Raw genomic sequence first — 20396 nt, forward strand, 5'->3', positions numbered from 1 at the left:
AAAGCATTTCTCAGTGCTTTGTTCCTTTTTTTTTTTTTTTTCCCCTGTTGTACTTGAAAATTCAGATGACACTTTCTTGCCTTATATGTACTTGGATACATCTGCATATCACCCAGATCATTTTACTCTGAGCAGTTAGTCTCTTAGATTAAAATAGTCTATGCGGTTTCCTAAGTGTCAAAGAGGGCAAGAATCTGCAGGAGAAAGACACTTCCAAGTAAGAGGACAGGAGAAAAACACTGAACCACCAGAAATGTTCTCCTTTTCTTCAGTGTTTTTCCTTCCTTCCTTCCTTCCTTCCTTCCTTCCTTCCTTCCTTCCTTCCTTCCTTCCTTCCTTCCTTCCTTCCTTCCTTCCTTCCTTCCTTCCTTCCTTCCTTCCTTCCTTCCCTCCCTCCCTCCCTCCCTCCCTCCCTCCCTCCCTTCTTTTACACCTTTTGATATCTCTTAGGGTGTGGTGAGTTTATCAATTTTTTTTTTTTCTTTTAAGAAAAAAATACAAAAAACGTGAGCAAAAAGATAACTTTTCATAAGGTATGGAGTTTAAGCTTGATACTATGTTGCTGAGACACGCTGAATACTAAGGCTGCATGGTTTTGATCTTTGATGTCATTGGGTGGAATTACACAAAAAGCCCCATATGTACAGTACAGTATATATGGAAGTACAATTTAGTAAAATAAACGTTTTAGTGGAGGATTTATCTGAGAACAGGAAAGTGTAGGGGTAGTACTGTAATCTTTCAGTTGGGACCATCAGCACAGAGGTATTGTATTTGTTAAATATTGAATGGGCACTTTGATACATACCTACTTAAGAAGTTTAAATAATGTTAAAGGGTCTTAGATTCTTTTACATTATCAGTACCTTTTTTTTTTTTTTTTTAAAAAAAAGGGTGATTATAATTAGTAACTGGTAACCATCAGTAACTGTTTTTCCACTGATTGCTTTGTGGCAAGGATAGAATTAAGAATATTTCCAACTAACCTGATGCTTTGCTTGTTTGTTGATTTATTTCCCAGCAGTCCTTTTCCAGATATACCCTGAATTAAGTGACTGCCAAATCTTACTTATAATTTTTCTTTGCATTTTGCTGGAACCATAATACTTATATTGAGCCATCACATAGCCTTTAATGTAGCAGTATATCAAAGCTTTCCTGAAGTGCAGAAATTGTTTCATCCTCATTAGCTCTCATTGCCATTTCATCATACAAGAATTTAAGTAAGCATGACCTGTTCTGTGTAAATCCATGCTCATTTCTACTTGCCTAAGTACTGAACCAGGGTTCACTATGTCTCTCTCTTTCTCTCTCTCTCTCTCTCTTTTTTTTTTTTTTTTAATTTAATATTTTTCTTCTCCATCTTTTTGCATCTCCAAAAATTCTGTAGAACTGTGATGGTCCTAATAAACTTATTTTATTATCTAGGTAACCCCAATACTATAGGTGTAGGAGTCACTCCTTTCCATTCTTTTTTTTTTTTTTTCTTTTGTTCTTTTTTTTTTTTTTTTGAACTGATAAAATTCTATGTAACTTCAAGGTCTTTTCCGTTTATGTGCAGTTATTTTTATTTTAAAGGTAACAATTCTTAGAATCTTCCTTATATTCAGTTACTATTTTGCAACTCAGTGATTCCCATTTCCTATGGAAGATGTTTTGTTCTGCTTTTACTTTTCAAGGTTTACTGTGCCTTTTATTTCTAAGGTAATGTCTCACATACTTACTTTCTTCTCCAAGCTTTCAATATCCTTCAACTCATCTAAATCATGTTTATATTTTGATATATTTTGTTCCTGTTTGCTGCTTTCAGTCCTGTATATAAATATACAGGATTTAGTCTCTTCTGAGAATAATTAATATAGTTGGTTTTGTAATTTTTCTGTTTCAGAAAAGAAACTAAGTGTTCTCCTCATTATATTTCCTTAAAAATAGTCAGCAGTCATCCTGTCATCATACTTGCACCTGCATCTTAGTTTAATTATTCCAACTTCAGCCATCCTTCACATCTCCTTCCCTTTATATTTTTTTTTAATTTTCTGTCTTGGTACATGGGCTCACAGGGTTCACAGGATAATTGCTCTCAAAGCAGGGTCAGCTGTGAGATCAGGCCAGGCTGCTCAGGACTTCATTCAGAAGGGCTTTGAGAACCTTGATGGAGTGTGGCTGCACAACCTCTGTGGGCAAAGCATCCCACTGCTTAACTGTACTTGTGGTAAAAAACATCTCATTTCAGTTTGCACCTATTGTCTCTCAACCTCCCACCAAGCACCACTCAAGAATCGGGTTGCATCTTCCCAAAGATGTCCAAAATTGGACAAATAAAATGTCCAAAATCTGAATTAATGTTTTGTTTAATGTATTCAGTAACTGTATCAGTCTTGCTTTACAAAAAAGGAGATGTGCCTCAGGGAAAAGGAAGGTGATGCTGCCAGCAGAGTATCTGCTGAGATAGGTGCCAACACATCCAACACCTTGCTCTTCTGACTTTTGTAAGAGTCACCTTCAAGGGAGGATACTTTATCTGCTCGGCAATTTTATACCTGTTGGTTTTCTTTGAGTAGCTTGTCCTGTTTTCTGAGAAACTTCAGCACCTTATGCCGTCACTAACATTATTATATCCAAGAAGAGCCAAAAGGCATCAGAGCCTTTCAGTTAAAGTTCTTATCAACACAGAGGCGGTCCTACTTTCTAATGTAAGGTGCTTAAAATATAAGAAATACTTGTGAATGGTGCTCTTTTGTGGAAATAGAGATGATCATCAAATGATTGAATAAACTGGGGTGAAAATGTTAAGTGTCAAAGCTCCACTGACGTTCCTGGGATCATAAATGACTGTGTCATGTTTTTGTATAGGACCTGGACTTCCAGGTATTGACCTAGTTACTATTGAAAATTAAATTAAGGAACCTGAACTTTTCTACTTCTAAGAGAAAAGGAACCCCTTTTCTAAGCTCTCTTTAATGGACTTACAGATGGAGGCTCTACATTGTATAAGCAGCTATCTAAATGAGTAGAGATGCTTAATTGTGTACACTAGGGCAGAGGCTGAGTTGCAGTCCTTAATTTCAGCCATATTCAGTCTCTGAGGTATATATCTCACAGGCTAACTAGGATTGTAAATAGGGAACTGGAATGTGATTTCCCAAAGCATGTAGAGAATGCACTTGCCATTGATTTTTCAACTGGAGTTGGCCACTTGGCTTTCTTAGGGGCTTTTGAAATTCCCAATCAAGACAGCTAACTTCAAGCATGTGTTTGTTGTGCTCTCAATGTAATGATGGTAGTGAGTGGCAAGGAGGAGAACTGCATGGGAAGGAAGATGTACTTTAGGCTGATGATGCTCATGCCACTAACCCAGCTGTAAGGCTGTGCTTCTGGACTGAGAACATGGAAAGGAAGAGGGAGGCTCTATTCATATCTTCTTTGCAGCTGTACAATTGAATAAAGAGCCACACCAATATAAGACAAAAAGCATAAAAAAAAAAAAAAAAGGAAATGCTTTAAGAGCAATTGATAAAATTGGTAAGTTGAGACAAAAATGTCACTGTCCAAATCCATAATGAAATATGGTGCTTTTAAAATACCACTTTCTCACCTGGAGATAACAAAATATTTTACCGGATATCATTTTTTCTGGTGTGACATGGAGGTGTAAAGTCCCCTTGAGCACCTTACGAATTTAGGACAGAATTTGTAGCCCCAAATCCTCCTGTCAGTCAAGATCATGTAATCACAGCTTCATTCTGATTAACAAAATATTTGTGTTTAGATTGCACATTTACATTTAAAAAATCAGATAGGCTAGGATAGAAATTTTTATTTTGCAAGTTACAGAATCGTGCTTTGAATTGCACATTTGGGAGTAGGGCAGGAAAGTATCAGTATCATCAAAATGATGTGCTGTGACCCTATTGAGACTCCAGGTAAATAGTGGGATAGCCCTCAGGGTGGGCACAGGACACGGGCTGGAGATAAGGTGGGCAGGTCAGGAGGAGGCGTTGTGGGAAGGAACTCAAACAGAAAAGCAAAAAGGAAGGTCACACAAAGGTGGAAGTGGGGGCAGGCTGCTTGAGAGGAATATGAGATATGTAGGAAAACGTAATGACACAGTCAGGAAAGCTAGTGCTCAGCTGGAATTGAAACTAGTAGAGAAGGTTAAGGGTGAGAAGAAGGTTTCTGTAAGTACATCAGCAGCAGAAGGGAAGGCAAGGAGAGCGTGGGCCCATTGCTCAGTGTGGCCATATGGAAAGAAAGCTGAAGTACTCAATGCCTTTTTTTGCCACAGATTTCACTGCAGAGAATTGTCCTCAGTCCTCCCAGCTCCCTTGGCCTTCTAGCAGAGTCTGTGGGAGGGAAGCAGTATCTGCAGGAGAGGAAGACAACGAGTAACCCACTTGGATGTACATAAGTGCATGGGACCAGATGGGATGTGTTTGAGGGTGCTAAAAGAGGCTGCTCACTCATCTTGGACAAGTCATGGTCACTGGGGGAAAACAGCAAACATCGCACCCAGCTAGTAACTGGGTATGGCCCCTTGGGATTCAGTACTGATACCACTACTGCTTGGTGTCTTAATGACATCAGTGAGGGGACAGAGTACAATCTTAGCAAGTTTGTGGGCAGTGGTCAGCAGTGGGCTAAAGGGCAGTACAGCAGCCTAGGGACCTGAGAGAAATAGACTGACAGGAACATCACAAAAGTTCAGCAAAAGCAAATGCAAGGTCTTGCCTGTGGGATGGAATAACCCTTTGTAACAGAGTGGGCTGGGAGCAGACTGTCTGGGAAGCAGTGCTGTAGAAAGGGATCTGTGAATCCTGGGGAACAGCAATTCGAGCATGAGCCAGCGGTGTGCCCTTGCAGCAAAGAAAGTGACCCACATCCCTCAGCTTCATGAGTAAGAGCACAGGCAGCAGGTCAGGGAAATGATCCTTCCTCTCCATTTGGCATTTAGAAGACTGACTGTGCAGTACTGTGTCCAGTTCTGGGCTGCCCACTACAGGAAGGGTGTCAACATATGGAGACCAAACAAGGTGGTCAGGGGCTGCAACACATGGCATACAAGGTGAGGCTGAGAGAGCTGGATCAGCTCAGCCTTACGAAGAGATGGCAACGAGACTGCAGTGCTATGACCAAATACCTGGATGGTAGATACAGAGGAGATGGAGCCAGACTTGAAGGTTCACAGTGACAGGATAAGGGGCAGTGAACACAAGTAATATGGAATATTCCCATTAGGTATTAGCAAAAATGTTTATACAATGATAATGGTGAAGTACTGGAACTCATTGCCCAGTGAGGTCATGGAGGTATTCAGGACTCAGCTGGAAATATCCCTGAGCAACCTGATGTGATTAGACCTGATTTGAGCTAAGGATTGGACTAGGCAGTTCCTTCCAACCTATATTGCTCTTATATACTATAATATATATATATATTTGTTATATAAAAGTTGGCAATTCTTTTTGTTCATATAATAGGATTTTTGAAATTCATACTAATCACACTCCAGGAAATTTCTTATTCATATTAATGGTTTCTTTCTGAAAAAAAAAAAAAAAAAAAAAAAAAAAAAAAAAAAAAAGTGACTAATTTACTAAGATGGTCATTCAACAAACTAAGCACCAAAATGCAATTTAGATGTAAATTTATATGTCCATGTTCAGACCAGCAATTCATGATGGCCTTGTTTAGTTGATTTAAGGCACCTGAATTTCACTCAGGCAGATGAATTCCCCTTTCAGAGACGGGGGCTTTTAGATATTGCTCTATGAAATAGCACTATAGCTAAGTCATTTGTTCAGTAACCACCCTAACAGCCAAGTTTAAGCCGTACCAGTAGGAGTTGTTCTTAGATTTCTTAACCTTTATCTTTGTGTTTTGTTATTAATACTTACAATGTTTTGTGTTTGTTTTGCTAATCTATTCTTGTTTCCGTAAAACAGCCAGGTATTCTATGAAGCTGCACTGGAAGGTATTTTACTAATGTTCAGGATTTTAAAATCAAGGTCCTGAATTGCCTGGTCTAAAAATCTCTTTCTTCTCGTCCAGGTCAACAGAAACAGCCTGTGCAGAGAAGTGAATTCATAAATGTGAATCACGCTTCCCCCCATCATGTTTGGCACCAGGAGGTTAGTCCTTACCTTCATTATGCTTTTCATCCCCAAAACAATAGTATAGCTGATGGGACTCTAACCTCAAAATTTACCTGTTCTAAATGTCTTGTTATATAAAATATGTGAGCTGGATATATATATATATATATATATATTTTTTTTTTTTTTTCTATCATATTGGTTGGTTTTTCTTTGCTATACAAATCTGGTCTGCTTTAATTGGCAAGTATGTGGCATAAAGGCCATGTAGCACACAGGCAAGCAGCACCCTGTGCCATTATGGGTCACAGCAAGACTGCCAAAGAAGACACTGTGCTAGTGCTGGAGGGCATCCCTTCTGTTTTCTGGGTAGAGAAATAATACTGGGATCACAAAGCACTGGTTTCACATACATTATTTTCAGGAGTCCATATTGAATACAAGATAACCTCCATCTTTTATTCAGTGCCAGTTTATGTCATATCCCAAATGTCTCAAAAATCAACAGTTTTGAATCTGTGCTGTCTACATCCTGCACTCTTTGAGTGCTTCTTTTAAGCCTCATGTGGTGTAGTTCTGCTCCTGTATCCATAAGCAGACAGCATGGCCTTGCTTTCTGCATGGTTCCTGCAGCCCAAGTTGTGGTGGCACACTGAGCCACCTTTCTAAGTTATCATTTTCTGCACCTATGGGTATTCCACAGGCGAGTCCAATTTTTCCACAGAACAGACATACTCTAGGTCATCCACCCTCTGTGTGAACTCCCTGATTTTTATGCTTGTTGGAAGGCTTTTAGTTTTTTTATACAAGCTTATTTGCATCTCTGCTAGTGAAGGGCTTTGACATTTGTGCCCCTTGTAGCATGGCAGCCAAGTGAAACCTGTGTAGCAGCAGAGTACCTTTCATCATGTACCCATAGAAATAGCTCATCTTTTCTGAACTGTTGGAAAGGGTGGAGGCTGGCTTGCTGCTAAGAAGCAGCATGTATGAAGTAGCATCTTGCATGCCTGTGGGAATTAGGGGTGGCAAAGAGGAACTTGGTTTTCTGAGGCTTCATCTCCCACTCCAGCTTCAGAGTGAGCTGCAGCCCTGCCTGAGTCCGGGCCCTAGCAGAGGGCTGCCTGGGACTTCTGGTCCCCTGTGCTCCTGCAAATGCTGCTCACAGGTCAGCAAATTCAACCTGCTACTTCGTGTCTGTCTGAAGCACTACTGACTTCTGGTTCTGGACAATGTTACCTTAAATATGATCTGCAAATGAAAGATATTTTTTGAGTAACTTCAGGAAGGGCAACTTTGATCTTATTTGGATGAATACAGAGTATGCTGTTTTGGGAGTATGTTGTGTTTAAGGTAACTTTCTGAGGGTACAGTAACAGGATTGTGAACTTCCCACTTGAAGATTTGATTGTTTGACACTGCGGAGTATTAATGCTCAAGTTAATCAAAGACATTCTGCTAAGTGAAATAAATTATATTATAGTGAGCTGGCTCAGTTATTTTTGCCACTGTTCAATACTAATCTATAATCATAGAATCATTAAGGTTGGAAAAGACCTCTAATATATGTGGTCCAACTGTCCCCCTCCCATCAGTATTGCCCACTAAAGCATGTCCCAAAGTACCACATCTACCCTTTCCTTAAACACCTCCAGGAATGGTGACTCCACCACTTCCATGGTCAATTTGTTCCAATGTATAAGAACTCTTTCAGGACTAATTTTTTTTTTTTTTTTATCTCATGATTGTTTCTTAATTGTCTCTGTATCTCAACATTATAAGGAAATGGCAGAAGGAAGAATTGTCTAATTGGTAGCCTTGAAATTTGATTATTTATCTTTTTTTTTTTTTTTCTCCCAGACATTTCTCTCCTGATTACTATGCAAATGAAAATTCCTCTTGTAGAATAATACAAAAAATGGAAAATTCCATTTCATGTCTGCAAACAAGAGTTTTTATAATCTGGGAAATGGAAGTTCTCTGCCTGTTTATGTAAAACTGTACTATGTTTTGCTACTTCTCACTTTACTCAGACTGTTTTGAACCACTTATAAATAGAAGGTTTCCTGCTTCCAAGAGTGAAAAAGGCAGAGCACATTCCATAATAATAGGCTCCTATGTGCAAACTGAGAAATTATGTCAAATATTCTTGAGATTGGTATCATATTTTTATTAGGTAGTGATTGAGTACTTGTCAGATATTTTGTTCTCAGAATTGCAGTGCACTTTGAATTTATTTTGCACAGATAACAGTTAATTGTGAATAAGAAAAGCTTGAGTTTTCATTGATCACTTTTCAAAGTTATAAGCTCATGCAAATAGACTGCCCAAAATTGAGAATTTTTTAAAATCTTGATTTGATACGTTAATTCTCTTCCAAAAAAGAAAGTGTATTTACTTGGAAACATCATTAAGTACTAAGCTATTTTTTGTAGGAAAAATGATTGAAGGTTTATTTTCTTCTAAAATACATTTTGAATTAGTTCTAATAATATACTGCCAATTATAATCTTTACAAAACATTTAATAAAATTACATAACTGACTCAAAGACTGAACTGTCTCCTGCCACCAGATTGTTTGAAGTTGTCAGGTGTGTAGTAGTGGCCCAGGTCCTTTTTGTTTTTACCTTTTTACATGTTTTTATGTTTAATTATGTTATTATTTTTTTTTACGTTTAAATGTTTTTACATTTTACGTGTAACTTTATATTCAGTTAATAGACCTTTTTGAATTGACTGAATAATGAAGTCGATAAAAGTAACTGTACTATCAGAACTACTTTGATAAAATTTTTGTGAGGAAGATATTTCTGAACTGCTTCATAAGAAGCTGTATTGTCAATGTGAACTGATGGTGCCTACTGAGAGGTGCATTCCTCTTGATTTCAGTTTAATTTGAGATTTCATCCTGTGCTTTTAAATGCTGAACTGTTGTGATTTTCCTCTGTTGTTTTATATTCTGCTCTCATCTTTTTCTCTATTGTGGTAATTTTTCTCAAATTAATTAGATCTGCAATAGTCACCAGCATGGAAATAGCAGAGGTCAATATGCATACTAGTGAGTTTCTGATGTAATATATTACTCATGTTGTGTACTCATTTTTGTCTTGGAAGAGTGACTGTCTTCCTGTGGAAGGAAAAAGTATGCAAAGGACTGGAAGGTACTTTTATTTTGTAGGAACCTACCTTATGTGTGACAGAAATGAAATTTGCTCTGCAAAGAGATAGGCCCCGAATTATCACATGCTCAGGATTTGCAGTAGACATTGGCTGACTATCAACCTGAAACTGGCATCATGATTTTCAGGGGTACTATGGTTATACACATTCTTCAGTTTGGAAACCTTATGCTGTAAAAGTCAATTAAATTATGATGAAAAGATTTGGAACGACACATCCGCTTTTTAGTCACTGTCATCAGTTACTGACTCTGTATTCTTGTATCTGGTGTTCTGGTTAGAAAGTCAAGGAAACAGTGGTCACTTACGAGCTCCCGATAAGACCTGCATGCAGTGTTTTCAAGATAATATAAGCCTATTTCTTTTTACCCCTTGGCTAATTATTTTGTCCTGTTCAAATATGACCTAGAGAAAGGCAATGTTTGCATATGTTTTCTAAATTCTGTCAATGTTTTTCAATTGGCATTAATCTTAAACCATTCCTGTGTTTGTTCTGATACCTTTGGCCGGTTCTAAAACACGGCAGTGGATGGCCAGTTAACTCTGGCCATTTCTGTACAGAGCTTGTGCCAAAGAGTAGGTGTCAGACAGTGCTTTTCATTGGGATTTTTAAGTGTACAGAAGTAATTATCTGCTTTGGCCTAAATTCACACAGTACTTTTATGCCCTTTTTATTTTTAATTGGAAGTGGTATTACTTGAATAAAGCTATAGCATGCTTTACTTCTACTCTGTTACAGAATTAACTTTGTTACTGCTAAAATTTGTTACAGAAGTGGATTGCAAATATCTATTGACATGGACTCTCTTTAAGTTTGCTACCATTTCCCAAATACCAGCCTCAAATGTTTTGCACTGTTTTATTGCTTCGAGGCTTGGAGGCTGAATAATGGAAAATGATAAGGCAGCTGAGGGACTTGGTTTCTAATTTAACCAGAGCAAAGACAGTCTAGTATACAGATGTATATAGGGCAACAGTATGTGAGACACCCTATTTTGACTGTTTCTTTGTTCTCAAGTTTTATCTCTTTTGCAAATCTAGCCATCATATCTAGCCTGTACTATGCTTAACATTTATTAATGTTTATTATGCTTACTGTATCACATAACACTTCAGATGGGGTAACACAAGCCTTCAGTGCATATATATATATGGCTTCTCCACTGCAGAATTCATCCTTTCAACATGGAGTGCTTCTCTCTCTTCTGTTAGCTCACAGCTTCTCTCAGCAGCATTTGTTCCAGCTGGGGATAAACAAGAAGGAGTAGAAATGGAACTGAGCAGGTTGATCCTGTTATGAATGGTTGCTTGCTCACATCAGACAGTGTCAGGGGAAGACTTTTTTTCTTCACCTGCAGTGTTCACACTAACCCAGTGCCAACTGATCTAGGATGTATTTCTTGACAACCATGTATGCTTGTAGCTCCAGAACTTAACCATAAGCAGTGTTTCCTCTTTCAAGTCTTTCGTCTGCTTAGTTTTCTTCTTTCCATTGGATTTATTATTTGACACACACTACTTTCTCTGATCGCTTTCTGTTCAGTTTTGTTTTTTTCTGTTTCTACCTTATCTGAGCATCTGCTGTACATCTGCCTCTTGCATTCAGTTCACACACTTGGACTAATTTCACCAGAATTGTTAGTGACCTCTATGTCAGTCCATCCAGGACCTGGGTCTTTGTAACGTGGTACCTGCTTTAAATATGCAGTTCTAGAAAACGTGTCCTTTGTTAGCTTTCCTTTAGTCTCACTTCTCTGAACTGAGTTTTGATCTTTTCTGTTTTCTATGATAATTGTGAAACTAAACCCCAATGTAGCAATGTTTAGGTAATGAAGCAGTTAGATGAAAAAAATTGGATTTACAGTGATCCACAAAAAATATTTCAGAAGAGTTTATACATGTATGTGGTAGGCTGAGCTCAGCCAACCAACTGCACAGACGCTTGCTCATTCCTTGTTCCCATTGTATGGGGGGAGAAGAGAAGGAAAGTGAGAGGACTCAAGGACTGAGATAGCTTAACAAGTGAAGCAAAAGTATGCACAAGAAATTCATTCATTTCTTCCCACTGGCAGACAGATGTTTACCACTTTCTGGAAAGCATGGCCTCAGCATATTACTTCAGAAGACAAATTCCATAACCATGAGTGTCCCCACTTCCTTCTCCTTTTTGTTGACTTTTATTGCTGAGCACAGCATTACTTGGGTTTGGAGTATCCCTTTGGTCAGTTTGTGTCAGCTGTCCTGGCTGTGTCCTCCCAGTTCCTTGCTCACCCCCAGGCTATTTGCTGGGGAGGGAAAGGCAGAGTGAGAAAAAGAGAAAGCCTTGATGCTGTGCAAGCACAGTTTAGCAATAGCCAAAACATTGATGTGTTATCAACAGGGTTTTAATCATAAATCCAGAAGACAGCACCATGCGGGCTGCTGTGAAGAAAATAAACTTTATAGTGGCCAAACCCAGTACAATGTAAAAAGTTCAGTCAGTGTTCATGGAGCTTAAACACCAACAAAAGCTTTGGTTTCCTATATATACAAATAAAACCACACACACACACACACACACACACACAAAAGCTATTTTGGGCAGCTTTTAAAATTAAAAAGCTGCAACCCCAATTACACATTGTTTATGAATATTTGGATATAATCTGTTTTACAAATGAAAATACAAAAGAAGATTAAGTCTCTTTAATCTTAAATGGTTAACTTTTTCTCAGTTATATCTTTACAGAAGTCTGTTATCATAAGACTTTGCCTTGCCTTGTCTGGAGCCTTTCAAAGACATATACATGAGTTAGCCAACCAACTTCACATGTTTCTTTTTGCCACAGTAAATCATCTTCATTTCTGCAATGACTTTGTGCAGTAGCTGTAATACCCAGAATTATTTAATTCTGCTGTTGAATTTCTTTGATATATCTTGGAGTTTTTGTGAGAGTGTCTGATTACTGCCTGCATATTCTATAATTACAGGATTACACTTACACTTCAGTTATAATATTAATATTATGAGTTTATTCTTCAAAAGTGGCTGACACTTGAAATTACAAGTGAACCTAACATCTCAGTAACTGTTTTTTTTTGCCCTTTTCTTATTGGAATGCCAGAGTGCTTATTCACTTCTCCAGTGAAGTGAATTAATGCAATTCTCCTGCAATTAATTTGTGAGCAAAACTGCAGACACCTTTCTTGTGATTTCAGTTCCCTTATGCTTTAGAAGATTTAGGAGGCAAAGAGGTTCTGAGCAAGACCTTTAAGACACGTAGTATATGTGGCTGGGCACTTCGGTATACAGGGATGTACCGTTATACCCATTATACCTCTGTTTCTTTTACCTCTGCTGAAGAGCCAAACCTTGGCATTAATAAAGTCAGTTGAATTCTGTTGCTCTTGTAAAAATAAGGATCTCACTAGAATTTTCTAAAAACTGCTGTACAAAATGTATGTATAACTCTAAGATACACTTTGAATTAAATGACCACAAGGAAAGATGTGCTTATGCCCCCGTTCAGTCCTTTTCTTGCACAGGAAAGCAAGAAGATATTTCTCACATAAATTTTTTCTCATGCTCAGATTTCACAGTGAACTTGGGCCTCTTTGCCCTTCAGATATTTCCAGCTCTTGCTGTCTTTCCAGTCTTAGTAGAACTGCTCCTCTCAGATTCTGGCTGTAAAAATAACTGTGGGATATCTCTCATTTTCAGGAAATGAAATCTGTAGGTTAGAGGATTATCAGTGCTGCTGTGCATGAAACCTAGTCTCAATTTAAAACCGCTTGTGTTTAATTTCAACTTAAATGTGAAAGCTACACATACAATGATCAGCTACTAAGAGAGATAAGGGGCATCAGCTAGACTCTGCTGTATTTTTCACATATAGGAGTAGCTACACTGGTAGTTAAGAGTGCTTCTTCTCTCATGTGTTGTTTGCCAGATACCTACCTGAAGCCTTCTGTTAGTCTTCCAAAGCAGAGCTGGTACAAAATAATGATGTCTTAAAGACTTTTTCAAATGGTCCTGGCAATTACACAATTTCTTAGATGTTTCCCTTCCTAAAGTCCTGCCCATAGTCATAACACTGTATCAGAGGCTTTTGCTTTTTTCCCTGTATCTTTATTTGCTAACAAAAAATCAGACATCCTGATAAAAACCAAACCTCATTTCATGATGTGATATGTCTACATCCTGCTTGTATGTGTAAAGCCCTGGGGTTAAATTTTCAAAGTGGTGAATAGTAGATATCCTCACAAATCCTTTTGTCTGCTAATGGGATTTGTTCATGCTGGTCCCTGACACCTTTTTAAACGCTCATATTAGTGATTTATTTTATTATGGTGTTCTAGAAGCCACTTGGTAAAGCATGCTCTCATCCTGTGTTCAGCTACACGGACCGGTCTGAGGGAACAGGATCAGCTAAGTGGCTGTGTCTGCTCTGTGTTGCTGCAGATAGTGGTCATAGGTTGTTGGCTCTGTATTTATGTGGTCATAAATTGCCTGTTTTGCTGACACTCTAAAGTAAATGAAGGAAAGCATCAACACTGCTGGCTTTCTGGCAAAAAGCCTAAGAGTGACTTGGTATCCTTGTGTGTCTAGCTAATACCACTTCGATGGAAAGTTTTAATTAAGTGCATGTCTCTGCATGCAGAGTAGAAATCAAAGGCACTTGGGAAAAAGAAAGTGTATCTGCTCCAGACTCATTGAGGAGTAATTCGGTGAGAGCACTAAATGACTTTCAATTAATTGGAAAGTATTTTTTTTTAATTTTGCCAGAAAGTACATGAAAATCAGTCTGAAGGGAAGACTATAAAATTAGTCTCTCGATCAAATCCATTCGTTCCATACTTGTTGGAAGATGTCATGGTAGTACAGGTCAGAGTTAGGGATTGTGAAACTAATCTGATATGGTGGATTTAATTAGATCCCTAATTGCAATTATCAGAAGAACACTGGAAGCTGGCTTACCGAAGGTAATTATTTTTTGTTTGTAATTTCTGTAATGATTTCCAAACTTAAAATATCCAAAAATTCAATGTTAATACATATACAAATTTTATAGCAAATCTTCTATAACTAGGTACATAGTTTAAAATTCCAGCTGTTAAAATTAAATTTATTAGATGGAAAATTTAGCTCTGTTCCCTGGTTTCCTGGTTACAGGAAAGAAAATTCACTCAGTTCTTTTCAGACTGTCCAGAAGGACAGCTCTTTATGAAAAGAACAATGCTGAAGAGCAGGGATTATTCATTTACCAATAGATATGATGCATGATTAATTCTGGATAATGTTTGGTATATGGTTCATTGTTCTGCCTGCAATATAGCAAAGTGAAAACAGCCAGCCCTGCACCCAGATATGTACAGGACATGTTATATTTTATGGTATTTGCCTTGCACTGTAATGTTTTTATGGACTCAAAACGTAGCATGCATTCTGCCATTTTATCCATTTTAACCAATGTAGAAAACCTATTTTATTATTCACTCAATTTTGCTTCCTGAGGAAATGGATGGGGACATGAGGGGCTAGGGATGTCTGCTCAGTCTTTGCTTCTGTCCTTATTTCATCCTCCATCTTTAATATAACTCTCAGATATTCCTTGCATTAAATAACCACAATAAAAGAACAACACTGGTGACTTAAGCCTTATCGTGGTGAATTTTTTGTTCCATTGTATGACAAGTGACTGGGCAGCTCCTTCTATTCATCTTTCTTTAAATGCATATCCTCCTGTGAACTGCTCTGTCAGATGAAACCTTTGCTCATCCCCAAAGCCACGTTTTGTTTGTTTGCTATTTTCTGAACACAGAATTATGGGTTTGATTTCCTAGTATCTTTCTCTGTTTTGCTGGTGTTTATGAAAAAGAGAATCTGAAGCTGGAATAGATAAGGCTGTTTTCTTAGCATGAATTATCAGATGCCATTTGAAATGTCTACAGCAGATGGGGGAGTCTCATGGGAAGGGGAGAAATAAATGCAACAGATGCATTATAAGAGCAAAAAAGCTATTTGTGAGAGTAGTTCCAAGAACAGAAGATGCCATCAAAAGGTTATTTACCTTTTGGCAAATAATTGCATTTTGCCTAACTTTTTCTAATCTGAGAGATGAGAAATAGTTTGGCATTTATTATCAGAAACTGGTTATAAACAGAGTTATCTTGTCTCTCTGGGTATTATGGAGCAATGCTATATGCCTCCACTGCTCAGGACAAAGAAAGGCAAAGAAATGAATCAGTATGGACCACATGTAGGAAAGGACTCGAGAGCAAACTCCAGAATACCAAACCCAAATTATTTGAGAGTATTCCAATAAAAGTAATGAAAGCTGTGGCTTAAGACCTTTGCTGTTATTTTAAAATTTGTGTAAGAAGATTTTCCTTTCGGGACTTTACACTAAATTAGAACAGCGGTCCTAGAGAGAAGAGGCATGAGGAACAACAAGTCCCCTGTTGGACTTCCCTCCTTCATTGCCCAGGTTTTCCTGCAGCTCCTGGGGCAGTGCATAGGCAGGCTCTGGAGTCACAGAGTCACAGAATGGCTGAGGTTGGAAGGACCTCTGAAGATCATCCAGTCCAACCCCCTGCCGAGCAGGATCACCTAGAGCAGCACATAGCGCAGGATGGCCTCCAGGCGGGAGGCTGCTGCTCCATGCTGTGATGGCTCTGTCCTGCTGCCCGTCATCGCTCATTTCTCTCTCAGGGTTGTTCTTGGCCTCTCTCCAAGAGGATGCAGGGCTGGATCGACCCTCGGCCTGATCCAGTATGGATGCGCTTGTGTGTGTTAAGAGGATACCGGGCTAGACAGCAGATAAGGAGTAAGCCTGATTATGCAGGGGAGGCTATTTAGGAGAGGGGGATAAAGCAGAGCGGCTAGGCCTGCAGAGCACATAGGACAGCCCAGGGAGGAGTTATGAAATTTAGGTATCAGTTTCTCCTGCATGCGTTGTAACTCAGGGCTGGGATGCTGGAAATCTGGCTAAAGGCAGCATCCACAGCCTGATGCTCCCAGGCTGCTGATGGCACAGAGAAGCTGAGGAACAAGGCTCACGGGTGTCCTGTGCTTACCACTCCCTCGTGAAAATCCAGCACAGCATTCCTCTTAATTGTAAGCATGTTTAGTCCCGTTGCTGGGGACCTGACACTCTCCAAAGAGCTAAAGAAATTGGCATTTGTGACACTTGAGAGCTGGGCAGTTTTGATTTGTGTTATAACACTCAGTTTCACTCATTTAGCAGACAGGACTATTGCATTAAAGATTCACATCTTGTTAGGGTGTGTGCGGGGTTTGCCACAAGCTCTAAAGGCCACAATAGTTCCTTCCTCCAGGAGAAGGCAATAAAGGAAAGATTTGAGATTTGATACTTCTGAAGTTAGAAATGGAGCTGAAGCAAACTAAATTAAGAAAAATGGCAAAACAATGAAACCAAAGTTCCAAACACCAAAGAGTGCTCCTTCTTTGACTGTGAGTCCTGTCAGTTTCTTTATAAATAAACAGTTTGCTCTTCTAAACTGATGGGTGATGACTCAATAGCTCACCTTTCTTATTGTGTATTTTAGATATACAGACATCAGCATTTCCAAATCTGTGCTCTTTAGAGAAAAATAAGGCTTTAAACATCATCAGACATAGCCTGCCTTTCATCTGGTCGTTTACTTGCTTTGACTGGTGAATATAACTTTCTGAGCTCTATGTTTTGTTTTTGAACCTACTTGCCTACCTACATAACTTTCTTTATGCAGAGATTGTAATTTTCATTTTACCTTAACTACCATTAACTTGACACTACCATCGCTTGGGTATCCTGTGCTTTGCCCAGTGCTTATTGCCATAAGGCTGCGATTCAGCTCTGCTCCTAGTCTCAGGTAATGTGAAAGAAAGGTAGGAAAGCACGTGGTTGTGTTCTTGTAGAGACTGAAAAGGATAAAGCTTGTGGGCCCTCCCCTGTGAGGAGCCACTGCAGTACCTGGATGCTGCCTTTCAAAGGAGAGTGTGACTTTTGCAAGTGGAGCAAAACTGTAGCTTCCTGACAGACATACCTACAAATAAATACTGTTTGTTTGTTTGTTTGTTTGTTTGTTTTCCAGTCGTTCAGATGTGTTATGCAAAGCAGCAGCAACAAAAAGGATAACAAGATGCCCCATACTGTGATGATGTCTGCCCGTAGGAGATCCACATACAAGCTTGTCTTGCAGCAGCTGGATTTTTGCCTGGGCTATCAGAAGCATATTTGTGCCATCAGAAACAGCTGTGTGCTATTTTTCACATTCCTGGCACCCATGTTTTCTTCTGCCAGAGCTGCCCTTTGGGCCATGCCCCTCTGCAGTGTGGCTTATGCCAGTGGAGACCCAGAGCCCCTGAACTGAGTAAAGGGCTTCTGCATGCATCATCTTTAACATAAACATAGTGTTGCGTTGTCTGAATTGATTCCTGGTTCATAAAGCTGGCATTTAACTGACTTCAGTTAACCATCAATGTCCTCTGCAGAGTTAGTCCAGCTTTCATGTTTTAATAACTGTGAACAGCAGGGAGCCTCAGGTAGACTCCTTTCAAGGTAGATTTATTAGGGCAAAAAAAAGATCATTAGCTGCTAGTGATGGATTGTTTCTCAGTAAGAGAAAAGCAAATTCAAACATGCTTTGAACTGCAGTGTAGGCTTGTTGCGATGACAAAGGGAATAGGTGAGCCTTGGTATCCTGCTTATCCATTTAACTTATGATATTAAAAAAATCTTTGAAGACCGCAAGGTGTTGGAAATATACTGTCCTGTCCACTAACGAGCAGTAGAATTAATGAGAAATCTCAAAACTCCCTCAGTGTCCACCTACTTACACTATACTTATCTGAACTTTATCTAATTCTTTTCAAAGTGACGTGTGGATTTGGTGTCAGGATAGAAATCCTGGACATCCAGTTACCACCCGTTTCAGTTGTTCAGTCACTCATGCTGAGTGATAAGCGCTAATGAAATTTGGGTACCTATTATGCTTTATGATGAGCATATAATGAGATGATCTCTGCCTTGCTGTTTTCTACTCTAGTCTGTAGGTAAAATTCATAATGCCAGGATGAGAAAAGATTTGTAATAGCCATTAATTTGTTGGAGAAGTTTTTGTAGAAAAGAGAAAATACTGTGGCAATATCCTCTCATGTATGAAAGTGCAGTGGTGGTAATGGTACAAGGTTGGCTTGTCCATAAAGTTACCTGTTTTCCTAAATTTCTTTCAGGTCACATGGGACATAGTGATTGCCTCCTACAATCTCACTGCCCTTCTCATTGCCCGATAAGGGTTCTTCTCAGAGACAGTTCTGGCAGCAGCTTCTGCATAGGTTTATTATTCTGCATTGGTTTATTAAATGAGAGTTTGTATTTAATCAAAGTTTACAGGAAGAAGACTGCTCCTGTGGTAAAGCACATATTTCTGTGGCTTCTACTTACTGTTTGTGTCGGCATCCTGAACAACATGTGTTTGTTTGAAAAAGTGAGTAGTCTTCCTTTAGGAAAAAAAAAAAATAAAAAATTGTCATTTGCTGTGTCTTATTTACCAGAAGCACTCCCTTGTGTATCACTTCAGATAGATAAAAGACTCATGAGCTGCCTGTGGCTCTATAGTTCTTGTCCTGTGACATTTTCTCACATACATGTATTCACAGCATATATGAACACTAAGAGTTTAGTCTTAGTCTTTGTGACTGGCAATGACTAAGGCATATGCAATTTTAATCTCAGAAAAATCAATCATGTGCTTCCTTTAATAATGGAAGTTACTTAAGTCTAGCTAATATGATTTTTTTTTTTAAATTAACTAGTGAGTTGAACATTTTCATGTGAAGAATTCGAACTTAGCCCTACTAACCATGTTTAATATAAAAGAATGCAGGTGTTGACATTTGATTATGAAAGAGCTGGCATACTTAATGATACCTGAATAATAATATATATATATATTTGTTTTAGGCTTCTTTTACTCACATATGTCTTTAGATTCTCTAAAGTACATCTTGTGAAAGTTTCTGAAAGCCATTTTATAGGAAGAGACTGTCTTAAAAGAAATCTTTATTATCAGTTAATGTGTTTTACCAAAATTCTGTGCATATTCTTAATACTGACTTTAGGCATCATAACATATTACCAAAGGATTTGGCAGATATTTTGTTCAGTAAAGGCCATTAATTCAGAATAAATGATCTTCTAGATAACAAGGGATTAAGCTTTCTACAGGGATCTCTTGAAATCCTATGGTCTTTGTTGTTCATAATGGACATGGATTTAACCATCGCTCTTCCTCTTTTGTTTTGGCTGTTATTTTAGTCTGTGAACATAGAAGAGTTGACTTGGCAGAATATTGTATTTTATTTTTTAATTACATTGAAAATCCAAATGAAATCTCATCTGTTTACCTAATTCACCCAATATGATGTGCTAGTAGGAGGGAAACGCTGTTAACCACAAGCTGTGTGAAGCTCTTGCTGCAGACATTTTAACCTGTAGCTCTCTGCATCCTGTTATGTTGCTGCTATTTCATAGGCCCAGCAACTCCTGTGCAGCTGTATCCAAAATGAGGATTTGAAATGGGGTGAAGTCATAGAACCACTGAAGTAGGCTCCTACTGGAGTTAGTTTTGGCCTTGTCCCAACCGGTGGCTGAAACCCTTTGCATTTCTCCCTCTGTCTCTCTGTGCAAACCTCTCAACAGGATTAAAGTAGTATAAGGAAAGGACTGTAGAGAAAAGCTATGGTTCTGGAAAGGTGTTTGAATTCCTAATCTGATCAGTGAATGCCTTCTCACTAGTAGCTTCCTAGGATGCTTAAATCATCTCAAAAACCGTAGGCATATCTGTTCTAATGTATGTGGTGTCAGGATTCACATTATGATTGAAACAAAGTTAAGGAGGTTGTAGATCTCATAGTTTCTGAATTGCTTATGACAGATGAATGTTTCATGTTACATATATATATATCAATTTAATTTACATAGTTGCATCGCTTCCTCACCACACAGACATTAGGAAGAGTTTGCACCATCCGTTTGATCAAATAACTCATAATAATACTTGGATTGATGCCTCTATAAGGTAGATAATACAATATTATTGTAAATTACATTGTTAGGACTTGGAAGCATATAAATAATCAGG

The 20396-nt window shown here is 38.5% G+C and overlaps 1 protein-coding gene across 4 annotated transcripts in view; it reads left to right on the top strand.

The window, feature by feature from the left end:
- The window catches only part of OXR1 (oxidation resistance 1), a 268713-nt gene that overhangs the window by 30233 nt on the left and 218084 nt on the right, over positions 1–20396 (top strand). For all 4 annotated transcript variants that reach the window (XM_084509713.1, XM_084509712.1, XM_084509714.1 and 1 more), the window contains one exon: positions 6049–6128. In XM_084509713.1, coding sequence (XP_084365839.1) covers positions 6112–6128 — 17 coding nt within the window. In that variant the 5' untranslated portion in view covers positions 6049–6111. Of the gene's footprint in view, positions 1–6048; positions 6129–20396 lie in introns of those variants that run through there.

This window comes from Aythya ferina (assembly GCF_964211825.1).
Source record: "Aythya ferina genome assembly, chromosome: 2".
NCBI lineage: Eukaryota > Metazoa > Chordata > Aves > Anseriformes > Anatidae > Aythya > Aythya ferina.